Here is a 15230-nt window from a genome sequence, read left to right on the forward strand (position 1 = left end):
GGGAGCCTGGTGGTCGGACTGGTGGACGGCAGCCGGAATTTAACTGGGAGCCAATGCAGTGCTTAAAGAAATTGTATGATACGGTCTAATTTTCTAGTTTTATTAAGAAACTGGAGGCTTTAGTGGCCATATTGGAGGCCAGCCCGTAGCGGGATATAGGATATTTATTCAAGTGTAAACATTAACATTCTGTAATGTTCATTAGGATCAATACTGTACCTTTTCTATTAAATAGATGTTCCTTTATTCAGAAAAAAGCATTTATACGATCATACTGCATTCAAAGTATCAAAGCACTGCTTTTGTAAGATACTTTTGTACTATGCTATTTTCGTGGTATGCTTATTATCAACATGGCTATCCTCTTGCCGTGACATCATAAGAATGATGTCATTTTCCTCAGACAGACAAGTCTAGTCAGAAACTAGTTCGAAAGATTAGAAATCTTCAGCCTTTTAGAGCTCTGAAAAGTGACTGGTAAGTTTCTAAAAGTATTCTGGACAAAATGAGAAGATTACAAAGACCTTTTTAAAATGCTCCTGTCATGATGCATTAATCTTTAATGGATTGTCGAGAAGGTGAGAGATGGTGTGTCCTGTGAGATGTCTAGAAGTCCCACAAATCCTTAAACTGAAATTTGTATTAAAGTGCCACCCAGTGGTTGGATAGAGGAGAGCTAGATTTTTAAATTGGCGGTCATAAAAATGAATATAATACAATATATTATATCATAATATATCGTATGATACCCCCTCCCCACACACATGCGCAATTAAGAGTCAATTTGCAATGATCTGTAAATAATCTGTATATAATATTGTTATTGCTTGCATCCGAGTGTCTTGCTAAGGATTATCTTATTTTATAGTATCTTATATCTCGCTTGTGCTGTCAGTTGACCACAGAGTAAGTTAGCCCATATTATAATAAAAAAATAGTAACTCTCAACTGTTAAATTCCAGCCAGCTGTCGCTTTATAATCTGCGTTGATCAAAATTACTTGATTGTTTATGCAAAATAATAAGTAGGCTACGTTGCTTTTTTCAATGTCAATAAGAACCAGTACCGATAATTAGTTAATAAACCAATCAAACATACAATAACCAACTTAGGGGGAGGATTAACAAAATTGTCATCTTATCATCAAAACCATCATCAAACTTGCTTTAATGCCCTATTGTGCTTGTGCTTGTTACACATTTTAATTATATTCAGAAATAATAATAATAAAAAGTATAACATGGTCTTTTGGATATTAATATCTGTACCCAGAGTATTCAAGTCCAAAAGTACTTGAATACTCGGGGGAAACTGGAATTATAAATACCCACAGATATGTATACTTTTTTATTATTATTTCTGAATATAATTTCTACCTAACAAATTGTTCTCGGTTACACACACTGTGTCTCAGGAGGTTTCATGACGCATTGTTTACTGCTGCAGGGGTGAAGCGTCCTGGTTAAATTTAGCGAATGGCTCAGGATTTTGAAGCAATGTTACGCCAGTTGTGTTTACATAGTGTCTACAAAAAAAACTCGCTATTTGATGAAACGCCCTAACTGTCCGTTGCGCATGCTCTGTGCATTAGGCTGATGAATCTCAGTTTTTAGGACATGCTATCCTAAAAAATCTGAGGCAATCTGAGAAGTTGGGACGTCTGGGAAGTTCTGCTCACATTCAAAACAGATAGGCACCTTTTGAAGATGTTAATCAATAATCTAAAAAGGTCTCCTTCCTCGATCCATAGCCGACAGAAAGATTATTTTTTAGCTGTGCTTATGAGCTGAGTATTTGTTAAGAACTTTTTTTGCAACGGGAATTGTTGCAAAGCAGCTGTGAGGAAATTCGGCCCAACCCCTAGTGAGCAATGAAAATAAAAACGAAGAAATGACTAATGAATACGCAATAGTGGTGAATTAGGTCATGGTTATATTATGTTGTTGCAGATCAACAATGCAGAAAAATCTTACAAAATCAGGAAAAACTGCTGCTTAATACAACCAGACAAGTCCCACATCTACATGTTATGCAATACAGTTTAAATATTTTTAAAGAATTTGCTACACTTGTGTACACTGAACATTTAGACTAGTAAGTTTGAGATGGCTTTATGTCATGTCATGGCTTGCGTTCTTATAAAAAAATATTGCTTAAAAACAAGAGGTAGAACAATGGACCTAGTAAGTCTTCATGAAACAAGATTCATAGTTAGAAAACTGCCCGTGTTGGTTGTATTGTGGAACTGTTACTGTTCATTTCCAGGGTTTAGACATAATTTGCTTTTTGGCCACAAACACTTGACGCACAAATGTGTGGTATAATATGTGGTATATAAATGCAATAGTAAAATACATTATTCTTCTTCTTCTACTTATATATAATTAAAAAAAAAAAAGATTAATAAAAACTACCTAGAACACATAGCATTTGTTACCGTTCCCGCTCTCTAACTATACACTTTACCATGAAATACACAAGTGGACAAAATTGTTGGTACCCATCAGTTAATGAAAGAAAAACCCACAACGGTCAGAGAAATAACTTAAATCTGATAAAAGTAATAATAAATAAAAATTCTATGAAAATGAGAATCCCACATTATTTTAATTATTTAATTATTTTAAAAATAATTCTGTTGAAGCATGGTTCAAAATCAAACTCATTAAACAGGCCTGGACAAAAATGATGGTACCCCTGAAAATAATGTGACCGGTTACATAAGGGACATGTTAAACCAAGGTGTGTCCACTAATTAGCATCACAGGTGTCTACAAGCTTGTAATCTATCAGAGGGCCTATATAAAGGGGCTTACAGGTAGTCACTGTGCTGTTTGGTGACATGGTGTGTACCACACTCAACATGGACCAGAGAAAGCGAAGGAAAGAGCTCCAAAACTCCAAAATGTGGTTATTTGCCCATCCAAAGGCATTCAAATCATGAAAGTGCATTACTGGTGGCAGAACTATTAATGAGCATCTGCAGAGGGCTAATTTAAACAATTTAAAAAAATGTAGCTTACAAACTTTGTTAACCTAAGGTTAACTGGACACCACAGAGCTGAGCATGAAATAAAATATACTTCTATTGTAGTTTTGTACCAACCTGTCAAACCTTATGTAGACATGCTACATATTGTGTATCATGAAAATGTCACCAGGTATCACAGTTTTAGGTGGACAAATTCTACAAAAAAATCAATCATAATAAAAAAGGCACAAACCTTTTTTTTTTTTTTTTTTTTACAAACCCCTCCATTTTTATTCCTTAGGTTTAACAATATAAATAGACATTTCAGGATTGAGAATCATGTCAAACAGTAACGTAAAGAAAGCAATGACAGTGCTGTGATTATACAAATAAAGCAACGGGTCCTCTTTGTCTTTCAGGCAATGAAGCAAAGACTGCAGCAGTGAGGAAGACACGCAGCCACCACTCGAGCCACCATGCTATTTAAAAACACCACAATTAACCAAAATCAAAACCATAAATGTCTAAAAGCATTCCAGATTACATAGTACTTTTCAAGTGTCCTGGGTGTGCTGGTGGCAAAAATGTATACAAATTAAAAATAATAATTTTGTGTTTCTAAAACCAAGTCAACCAATACTTGCACCTACCAGCTACCTGACAAATCATTTGTGACTTTAAAACAAGTGTCTAGAGAATGATGGACTGTTTTGCTGGGGTAACTGAAAAACCCATTTAAAACTTAGGGAAAAATCAATAACAATATCCTCAATCATAATTGTACCTTGAAATATTATGGACTTGTACATTTTCATTTAGCATCTTCATCCTATATCTAAGCAGAATCTAAATCCCATGTTATGATAAAAACAATCCCCGCTCTTAAAAAAAAAAGAAAAAAAAAAGTTGGCATTAAACCTAAATGATATGGACTGTCAAATTGTACAAGATGAAGTTCTCTAATACAACACTGAAACTAAATGATGATATTCACACAAATTGCTGGGCAAGTGGAAGATGAAGAGGTTTGATCAGAATTCAGATTTTTTAAAGCTTAGGAAAATATATCATTTTCAAAGACAAGTGAAACCTATGTGAAACAGCTAAGATGTACCATTTCTTCAAAATGAATAAACTCATTTAAAAAGATGCTTATAATATCAGGATGCTTTTATAAAACAAGCATAGCAATGTTGCATGAATTGGCAGAGTTCACCTAAATTAAAACTGATCATATTTCAGTCCATTAACTGCATAAAACTAAAACTTTGAAACTTTAAATCTACTTGTTAGTAGATTTCATCTGAAATGATTTGCACAGACCTAAGTGCTTTTTAAACACCTAACCAGTGCAGGAAAATGTGCATAGCCATAAATATCTGCCCGTCAGTTTCAAGTTCTATGACACAGACATGCGATCACTAGACAGAGCTTCAAGCACTAGGTATTGCACCTCAGCTAAAGATGTACTTCTTGCTTTTGGTCAAAAGGGCCATGCCTCATCATTTGCGCAAAAACAGCAAGACAAAAAGTAAACTTAAGCAATCTGGCTCACATCCAAGTTTGGAGAACATTTGCTTAGCATAAGAGACCATGGATGCTTGAGGTAAAAAACAAGGAGTTATTTTCGGAGGAGTAATTATATTTGTGGCCCCTTAAATTTACTTTGAGGTCAGGAATGGGGTGGGGAGTGGAGGGGGTGGATGTTGTAAAGGTTTATGGCATGAGATCAAAAGGAATGAACAATAAGGGCATGCAGTTACTACTGTGCGTGCATCTTCAACTCCATGCTACTAATTATTTAAGTATAATGCAATGAAGTGAAAAAATAAATTAGACCCAGGATTGACACCCCCCTCTTCGAAAAGTATAGCCATGTGGTATCAGGCTCACAGTTTGGCGGATTTCAGAACGAGAGTCACAGACAACGAAAACAAATAATTGAGGTGAGCTTAGCAGAAGGGTCCCATTTCTTGGCAAACATTGTAATTTACTTCCTATAGTCAGTGCTAAGGACTGGGGCAGTTTAACGCCCTCTATCCCACTGATGGTAGTGAGGAGCCCAAGGTGAAGCCCCTCAACACGGGAGAGGGCAGGTGGCTCACTGTTGGGTTGAGTATGTGGGTTGGCTTGCTGCAAAGTGGGTGGTCTCCGATGTGTTGATGGTAGAATGTGGCTGGATCACAATTGGACACCTGAGCCAGCAGGAACAGCAAACAGGAAAAATTATAAATACTAATTTCCTTTAAAACTACCATGGGTTACAAATTATTGAAGACTATTCTTAGGTTTAACAAGTAACCAATGCGCATTAAGGAATGCACTTGGTCATTCTGTAGTTTTTTGATTACTTGAGAAATAAAATATTCACACACACACACACACACACACACACACACACACACACACACACACACACACACACACACACGTAAGATGGTAAGATTAAATGTATGAAACCATTACATTTGTCAGTCTAACAATAGTGTTTACCCCAATTGTACATAAAATGGAATCCTAAATGCACAATGTTTATAACTGTATTACCAAAGATCCTTCCTAAAACCACCACATTTTCCTTAATTTGTAGGATTGAGAATACAGACATACCAGACATAACTATATCTCTGGTAAGCAGTTTTTGGAGGTTCCCTACCCAACCACCATGAGGACCCAGCTTTGCAGAAGTGCTATTCTATTCAGATTTCAAACACTGCTGAGTAACTCTCTGTATATTTAATGCGCTCAGTGTCTTTGTACCATTTGGTATTTCGAGACTATAGGGGACTGTGTTGACTCGGGTCACTACAGCCACATCACAAAAACACAGATCCAGATTTGTTGCAGATAAACCTTACAGATAATGATCACATCCAGCTACCAACTGAAAAGGGAATTTCTAAGCATTACACTACGGAAAATGTAGTAGCATGCACTTTTCAAGCACTGAAAAGGGAATTTCTAAGCATTACACTACGGAAATTGTAGTAGCATGCTTTTCAGCTCATGACACCATCCTCCCTGTATAGACAAGTTCAGCTAGTAACCTACCTCCCCTTCCCTGATGCAGTTCATCCAGCTCATCGGCCCGCTAATGGGAGCCATCCGTGCATAGCAAAAGGGTGGAACAAAAAGCATTTATGATGAATACATACTGAAAAATAATTTCTCACTAAACAAAGTTTCAGCCATGCATAGAAACGTCACAGAAGGTAGGGGGGAAGAAAAATGGAAAGGGTGTGGCAAGCAAACAACTACATGAGAAAAGTCTAGAACTATATTGAAAATACAACACCAACTGGGACAAAGTGGTGGTTAGTAGTGAAATGAGAATGATTTGCCACAACAGATGGCTCAGACATGTCAGCAATGTCTGTCAGAAACACGTCTCTGTTCCGCTCGCTTACTTACTCCAATGGCAATCCAGATTTCACTGTTGCACATTTTGTCCGAGTCATAAAACAAACATTACTAGTCTGAACAACTTTTCAAAAGACACAGACACAAACAAAAACGGAAAGGGTTACGCTTGTACTTGCCTCCCAGCACTGGTTATCTTTGAGATTCTGGACTGAATTTAAAGTTTTACTGTTTGTTGTTAATCTAATTGGGCTGCACAATTTATCATTTCAGCATAGTCATCGTAATGTGTGCATGTGCAATAGTCACATCACAGGATGTCCAATGTCATGTATGGCAAATTACATCAACTTTTCCGGTGCTTGCAAATTTTTTGTGTCAATGTTCTCATTTTTCATCCGACCGATCTACCAGAGGCAGATTATATCTGCCCAATATCATTCATTGTACACTAATCCTGAGCACAAAGACTGTGACATGTTGGATCATTCATTGTTGACAGTTAATGAATTCCTGTATTTAACTATCGCAATATACAGCTCTGGAAAAAGTGAGACCACTTATTTTTTTGTTCTTAAACTTGCATCTCTATGTATGTGGTAGCCATTTTATTTCAGGCATTTCATCAAACAAAGCTGGGTTACCTAAATTTGCATACTATGAATGGCAAAAAGTCACCCAACAGCAATGTGAAAGACTAGTGGAGGGCCTGCCAAGACATGAAAGCTGTGATTGGCAGTCAAGGGTATTTCACCATAGTGATTTCTGAATGCTCTCAAACTTAAAATATTAGTAGTGTTGTTTAAATTTGAATAATAACTTATTTGCATTATATGCATTATTTGAGCAGTTTATTTGCGTCATTTCTGCAAATAAATGCTCGAAATAGTAATATTTTTATTTGGAATTTAGGGGAAATGTCCATGGTTTATGAAATACAACGCAAATGTTAATTTCCCTAAACACATTGCCTATAAATAGTAAAACCAGAGAAATAATGTTAATGTAGAGTGGTCCCAATTTTTTCCAGAGCTGCATATTGCAGAAAAAAAAAATATAAGTGTTGTTCCTCAATATCATGCAATATCATCTGTTTTCACTCCTCATCACCATCATTACATTTTTTAAACTAGTTGCTTTTTGCACCCCGAGGTCTTGACTAATGTTTAAGGAGCACATTTCAAAAATTTAAGACAAACTTTATTTTTCAAAAAACAATTAAAATAAAATTGACAATTTAGGTCTTAAATGTGCTATATAAATAAAAGTTGCCTTGTCTTAAAAAGAAATCGTTATGCAGTGAACAATAAACACAAATGATGACAAAATGAGAGACAAGTCACGAAACACACACTGATGGCTGATTAGTAATAATGAGTTTGTACTGAAGGAGGTGGGCAGATGCTGACAGGAGAGTGGGATATCTGAACAGGCTAATCTTACGAGTCATTTTGACTCCATCAGGGTGTCACCGCTGTTCTCTGGACCTTGACTTGGCATGGGCTGAACAATTATAATTGTTTCACCTGTCCAGTAAAAGAGAACACACTTACACTCATTAGCATATTTTAAGTTTTTGTTTAGTATTTGTTTCACAGGTTAAAACTGGCACATTTTCTAGAAGCTAACCATTCAAATTTCCCTGAGATTTTGAAACAATGTGATAACACCTACTAAATCCAAAACTAGTATACTGAGTCCAAAACTATATAAACATTTGCAATCAATATCAATTGTAAGGAGTTTAAAATACTTCTCATGAAAAACTTTATTTCACAATTAATATGAGTTCTGTGCTCAAATGCTGTGTCTGATTTATACCAAACATGTCTTTTGTGCTGCGCCCAAATAATTTAACAAATGCGTGTGGTCTTTTTCTGATAGTAGATTGCTTTGACCTCAGCTGTGGCAAGAGAGGACATATTAATATTTTAGGATTGTTGGAAGACTTCCTTACACATTTTGTGGTCTGCTGTTGGAACTGAACTTGCTAGGTAATAATACTTACTTTACCAAAGAAGAAAAAACCAAACTGTCTCAGGTTCAAAGAAGACAAGCTGATGTGCTGCACCTGATTCTAATTTTGGGCATTTAAAGTACTTATAAATGTGGGGGTAGCCAAACTTTTCAACACAGGAAATTCACATTTTTTTTTAGAATTCTGATACCTCAGTTTCTGAGGCCTCAGTTTCTGCTGTGGGTAACCAAGGGCCTAGATAGATACATAATTTATGTGCTCGAAATCACTATTATAGTGTTGTTATTTGATTCACTGTAGCATGTGTGCATACATTAGCCAGCTCCTCTCAGTACAGAATGTGATGTTCAGTGCTGGTCTAAATATCTAAAAATTGCATAAGCTTCTCCTACAGGGAAAATAAAGCATTTTTGTGTGTAGCTGTACCTCCCGCATGACTACAATAATGAATAAATACACTGCCTCTGCATCTTTTATAAAAGAAAGTGAGAGTTTCCCATCAAGCAGAATAAACAATATATATTCCAATAGACTAAGAATGAGGCTGGAAAGGCTGTAAACAAAGAAGCTGTGGTAGAAAACTTTTGGTTGCCAATTTTCCCCATCCAGTCAGAGGGTGGCGAAAGATGAACACTGAAACATGGCCACTTTAATTTACCTCCTCTTTCCTGTTCTGCTTTGATCTGAGCCTCCAGGTCTTCTGGGTCTACGTACTGGTAGTTCTCATCGTCCTCAGGAGGTTTACATTTCCCACAGCAAAAGCAACAGCAGCAGCAACAGAAGCAGCAGGTGAAAACTGTGCAACACAACGCCATTGCCTATGGAAAAGACACCAACCACCAACAGATTAACCACAATTCTCCCATAAAGACCCATTAGACTTGATCAGCTACTTTGTGTACCCTGTCTTGAGGCCAAAAGGGCAAGCTTGCTCAGTGCTACTACTATCCACAGAGATGACCTTTCCTGTTTTTAAAGCGTGTCTGCTTTGTGTACTGCATGACCAGCACAAGAAAAACACAGGGTTGTTCGCAGCACACCAGGCTTTCTAGCAAGAGTTTTAGCCATGTAGATCAAAGCAAGCTCAGGTCCTTAATTCAATCTTTATCGTTTCGCCATGTACATTAGAACCAGTCTGGATCAAAGGCCACTTTACTGGACAATGTAAAAGGTAGACTGTTCTGGTAGGCCAACTGCTTGCTCTCTCTATGGACAAAGCTGACTACACAGCGGCATGAATTTTCTCTTTAGTTGAATAGCATGACAGAACCACCTCAAGACAAATATAAACAATGTTTAATCTCCGTTACTAAAAATAAAACAATGTGCTCTCCAGATTTTACAGTCAATTTAAAATCTAGATTTATTACTAATTTTGTTTTGGTCAAATAATAGTGTCAGAACTGTAAATGCCAGAGTTAGTCCAAAAAGCTCATTTCCACCAGCTGTCCATGGCCAGATGTACTGTCCTGGTAATGCTTTCTTATAGAATCTAGCTGTGATGATTTGACTGCACTAGACAAGAGCATTAGTTAGGTCAGGATGGTAAATGATCACCACCCCACCTCATCTCCAAAAGTATTGGACGAAGCACCATCATTCCAGGAAACACAGGTTCACTGCTCCACAGCTCAATGCTGGGCCCCACATCTGGCATTATGCAGAATGCAAACAGGTTCATGTTTATCTGCTCCAGAGAGTCCTACTCTTACTGGCAATATTTCTCCACAGGGACTAGACAAGCTGTGTGTGTACATTTGCTCGTGTGAGTCACCACTGAGTGCAACCTGAAGTAGCATAATGCATTCATTAGAAGGGGTGTCCACAAACAAGTGAATTGTGATCACCTTGAACCACCACTTTGACATGAGGAAGTAGTATTTGACACTCTCCTCTCCAAACTGCTCAGAGACATAGAGACCCATGGAGCCATATTCATCATAAATTTTTCTCTTGGTTTCATCGTTAAGGATGGAGTTGGCATTGTTAATCTCTTTAAACTTCTCAGCAGCTTCAGGATTGTCTGGGTTCTTGTCTGGGTGGTATTTCAAGGCAAGTTTCCTGCATGGAAAAGAAAATATACAGTTTAGCCTTAGTCGTGAGGCTTTTCATTATTTCAAGAGAAATTAATCCAAGATCTCTCCAAACAAGCATGGGAAAAACATGTGAAAACATGTGAAAAATGTCATTATGTATGGGGTCCCTCATGTTTAACATTGTTAGGATTTTTTTTTTATTTTTTTTTATTGTGGGTCAGGCATTAAAACTTCAAAAACCTTCAAAACCAGATTTCTCTATTCTAAGAAGTATAGCAACTTACCTGTAAGCTCGTTTAATGTCCTCTCCTGAAGCCCCTTTCTCCAGTCCTAGCACTTTATATAGACTATCTCCTGAGGTGGACATCTTCCTTTGAGGCCTGTCAGAGGGTTGCCTGGGTTCTGCCATGACTTGCTGCTAAAAAGTAAAAAAAAAATATGAATCAATTGCATTTATAACCATATAACCATTTGGCAGCACAATCATACAGTAATTGTTTTTTGTAATTTTGGCCCACTCTTCTGTACAACGTTGCCTCAGTTGACTGCGGTTTGTGGGCATTTGTTTATGTAAAGCTCTCTAAAGGTCCCGCCACGACATTTCGATTGAGTTGAGGTCTGAAATTTGACTGGGCCATTTCTACACCTTGATTCCTTTGTTTTTCAGCCATTTTGTTGCAGAGCTGCTGCATGTTTGACTCAAAGGTGCCCAGGTCCTGTGGCCGCAAAACAAGCTCAACTCACTACCTCATTACCTGGGACATCTTTTCCTGGGAAGGCAACTGTCTTGAATGTTTTCCACTTATGAAAAAGCAAGTAAGGACTGTAGAATAAATGAAAATGATTGGAAAATGGCCTTATATACCTTTTATTTATGGGCCGCAACAATTTTCTAGGATCACTGCTGATGTTTGGCCCACAAGTTAGTGCTGACCCACTAAATGTTTTAAACTGCTGCAAAGATAAAGTTACAATCCATGTGTATTTCACCCACTTTTTGAATGATTTCGGCCTAGTGAACCTCACAGAGTCAAAACAAACACTTGAGCAGGGTTCATTCAGACAAGTCATTACTCTCTGACAGATGCTAGTTTTAAAGGTGGTAAAGGTAAAGGTGCACGTATTTGTCACTGTACAGTGTACAGCGAAATGTGTCCTCCGCATTTAACCCATCTGGTAGTGAACACACTCACACACACACACACATGTGTTAGGGGCAGACACACCCAGAGCGGTGGGCAGCCAACTCCAGCGCCCGGGGAGCAGAGAGGGTAAAGGGCCTTGCTCAAGGGCCCAACAGTGGCAGCTTGCCGAGCCCGGGAATCGAACCCACAACCCTGTTATCAACAGCCCGGAGCTCTAACCGCTGAGCCACCACTGCCCCACTAACTTACTTTAGTCAGTAAGTTGTCCAGTTGTCCATTATCCTAGGATGGTAGCGTTCCACAAGCATGTTTTAGCCAAATGTGCTAATAATATGCATATTTTCATTAGCGAACTAAGAACTTTTTTGAAAAAGAAGTGTACACAGTACAGGGTTTCTCAACCGAAAATAGCAAGGCTCAGGTGACTTAGACTAATAGTATTTGCAGTTGAAGAGAAAACCTGAGAAAAAAAGTGAATCCTTAACAAATAAGTCCTGATATGACTTAGTATATGACATGATACTGGTTAAATATATAAAAAAATAAATGCAACAACTAGAGCAGAGAACAACAGCTGAGTAACATAGAGCCACAGCACTCTATTAATACCTTCCTAAAGACGATTATTACATTTTGCTGACCTCAAAAGATTACTCCTTCAAGTCAGCATGAGCAATTGTAGACTTACTAGGATGACACAACCGTAAAACCTCTTTATAAGGCGGAATGAGTGTGGTGGGGACTACACCCTCTATGAATTCTATAGTTTTACTAATCAGGACAGGCATAACAGGACAAAAAACATCCTTAGCAGATCATAACAACACAACAAATTTCACTGTTACTTATTTTTTTAAAAATCAGACCAAAATGAAAAAGCCATGTTTTAAAAACGAAATACTTCCCATGAATTAATCAAGCGTTATCACATTTTTGGCCCACTCTTCTTTACAATGTTGCTTCAGTTCATTGAGGTTTGTGGGCATTCCTTTTTTCAGCCATTCTGTTACAGAATTGCTGCATGGTCGATTCAATGGCTACAAGGTGCCCAGCACCTGTGGCTGCAAAACAAGCTCAAATTACCACCTCATCACCTGGGGCATCTATTCCTATAAAGATTTGCAATCTCTTTTTTTCTTGAATGTTTTCCACTTGCAAAAAACTCTCTCTCTCTTGTTGGAAAAGGCCTTATAACCCTTTCCAGATGTATGGGCAGCAACAACTGCTTCTCTAAGACCACTGTTGATGTATTTCCTTCCTTGCATACACCTGAATGCTCCAGACCAGACAACTGACAAAACCTCTGCTTTTATAAAGGTGGTCATACCTCCTGATGAATTAAAGGCATTTGATTAGCAGGATCTGGCAGATCCTTACACTCTTAATTCCTATAAAACCAGTAAGGACGTACCTAATTTTTCCATTTAGGTCTAGTTTGTAATATATAATAAGACAATGGAATCTGCTGTGTGGTGTTGTTCTTCTATGTTTTTTATTATGTCCTGATGCGTAAAAACCATATAATTCAAAGTAGGCAATATGACAATATTTTATTGTATCATGCTAAATTTAGTTACTGTGGTACACAATATGTTTTTATGAGTATATTGCAGACATCATCGGTACTTAAAGAACACTGATTAACTGCACATTTCACTACAATAGTGTAATCAGTCCTATTTAACTGAATGTAGTGCAGCATATTTTGAGTTAAAAATCAGTAATCTGTAAAGGAGAATTTTTACAATCTTTTACGCTTTGAATAAATATTTGAAATAAAAATATAAAATATGTCCTTAAAAATTGCGATCTAACATGTTTACAATTTCACCCAGTTCTAATTCAAAGAGGGTGTACTTTCTTTTTCTCATGACTGTGGTGCTAGAAACTGGGTTTAATACAGTCAGTAACTTTAAATGGCATCATTACTGAGTCTATCGATTCCTTGCATAAACTGTAGTGGTAATAACGGGTTATGTACACACCAGCTGTAAAGTGTGATACATTAGAAGTTTCTCATCTATTGTCATGCAAATAAACAAGATTAAAGGGCATACGCTGTGAATACAGTGAACTCCAGCAAATTATTAGTCTGTCCTGTGTGTGATAGAGTGTACCTACACAGTATGAAGGTTTAATCGATTCTCAGACCAGTTCCCCATAGTGCAATTTGTTCTCAATACCAACTTCCAAAACATAGGTTTAGCAACAACTGTGTTCCATCTAAAGCAGGGCTGCCCAAGGTGTGACCCGAGAGAATGTTTAATTTGGACAGAAAATTACCCCAAGTTTTACTCGCACATAGGCGAACACACCATCACGATGTTCAAAGATGGGGACCACGAATGAGCAGTGTTTCTCAATTGTGGTCCTTGAGTAGCCATGCCTTAAGCATTTTAAGATTCTTTTTTTTCTAAACACACCTTGCTCAACTCCCAATCCATTAATGAGCGCGCACACTGCAGGGCTACTTCAACACCAGTGCTCGAACACACCCTCTGCTACAGATTGAATCACTCCGTGAAACAGCACCTCTTAACGCAGTGTACACCAAGAGTCCAAGACTCTTTCATATGTTGCACTATGTATATTTCTTGTCGCAATTGACCTATAGGGCAATATTAGCAAATGGTGTTATATGTACACAAATAGTTGGAAGTCTACCCATCGCGGTGTCCTTGTAAAACGTTAATCCCCTTCTAATCCTTGCATCGAGTACAAATAACTTTGCATTTTAGATCGTGTTTTTAGTACAAACAAAATAATCAGTTACCAAAGCAATTGTTTAGTTTAACGCTAGCTATGGGGGCAAAGTTATGTGATCAAACTGAAACTAGCTAGCTAACTCATAAGAAGTATCGTTTAGTTTCAAGCAGTGAACCTATGTGAACTGCCAGGCTAACTTACATCCGTGCGTGGTTGAGCGTAACTGATTCAGTGTGCAAGCCGCCAGCTCTAACCTCGAGAAGTATTTAGCTAGCTAGCCATCACAGCTAAGGTACAAAAATGACACACGTCGACTACAGACACTGTAAACCTATAGCCAAGCATTTTGCGTGGAGGACATTGGCAGGACTGTGTTTACGACACGGTCACAGCACTAGCTTAGCGGTTAGCTAGCGTTTTAGCCGGCTAAACAGTGGCCTATCTAGCCTTTGGGCTAGTGTGTTTTTTGTTGTATCTCAAAACTCGGACCCCAAACTCACCTTACAACGGCGGCTAATAATGTTTCAGTCCGTAGTTGAATCATAGGGAAACCAAATTATTCGTTAAATTGTCTCTGCACTACCTCATTTTTTAAACTGATGTCCTCCTTTGAAGGCGCACATCGGTGTGTGAACACTGTCCGGTTCTTGTCCTCGGTTCCCCCGGTTATCTACCAATCCATGGGAGTATGACTCGAATCACATGAATGAACTCAAAAGATTCGACTCTAATTTTTGCAATTAAAATGGAAGTCAATGGTGCTGGAGTCAATTCCACGACTCCAAATTATTTTTAAAAGGTCAAATTGCATATAAAAAAAAACCGTCGTAAAAATCTTAATCTACATAATCGTTATTTTGTTTATTTTTTTCATGCACATAGTTTTCAGAGTGCTTAAACTAAAGTGGCCTTCACAAGACACTTTATGTATAACCTACTGTTTAATCATGCACTAGTGCGAGCTGTGAACAGGCAACTGATTCGCAGATTTGGGTTGCATTTTCTTACTATACAAACAACCTTCTTATTACAAA

The 15230-nt window shown here is 37.8% G+C and overlaps 1 protein-coding gene across 4 annotated transcripts; it reads right to left on the bottom strand.

Annotated features, from left to right (window-relative positions):
- Positions 1 to 1997: 1997 nt before the first annotated feature.
- Positions 1998 to 14863, bottom strand: dnajc5ga (DnaJ (Hsp40) homolog, subfamily C, member 5 gamma a). Of its 4 annotated transcripts, none has more exons than XM_072680074.1 (7): positions 14780 to 14863; positions 10630 to 10763; positions 10157 to 10370; positions 8968 to 9127; positions 7775 to 7857; positions 6023 to 6062; positions 1998 to 5166 (listed from the first exon to the last, which is right to left on the bottom strand). In XM_072680074.1, exons 2-5 carry the CDS (start codon positions 10752 to 10754, stop codon positions 7778 to 7780), a joined length of 579 nt encoding a protein of 192 aa, XP_072536175.1. In that variant the 5' UTR covers positions 10755 to 10763; positions 14780 to 14863; the 3' UTR covers positions 1998 to 5166; positions 6023 to 6062; positions 7775 to 7777. The 4 variants fall into 4 exon arrangements, with proteins under 4 accessions (XP_072536175.1, XP_072536167.1, XP_072536157.1 ...); XM_072680066.1 differs by having other exon boundaries at positions 10630 to 10760; positions 14697 to 14854; XM_072680056.1 differs by having other exon boundaries at positions 14697 to 14854.
- Positions 14864 to 15230: the final 367 nt, after the last annotated feature.

Source organism: Salminus brasiliensis, chromosome 1, assembly GCF_030463535.1.
Source record: "Salminus brasiliensis chromosome 1, fSalBra1.hap2, whole genome shotgun sequence".
NCBI lineage: Eukaryota > Metazoa > Chordata > Actinopteri > Characiformes > Bryconidae > Salminus > Salminus brasiliensis.

Bases quoted from the DNA above. Each gene is read 5' to 3' on its own strand.
- dnajc5ga (XM_072680074.1), bottom strand. From the start codon at position 10,754: ATGGCAGAACCCAGGCAACCCTCTGACAGGCCTCAAAGGAAGATGTCC. The intron at 9,128-10,156 runs GTGATCACAATT...TCTTTTCCATAG, and splicing joins TGTCAAAGTGGTGGTTCAAG to GCAATGGCGTTGTGTTGCAC. The intron at 7,858-8,967 runs GTAAATTAAAGT...TTTACTGGACAG, and splicing joins AGCAGAACAGGAAAGAGGAG to GTGAAACAATTATAATTGTT.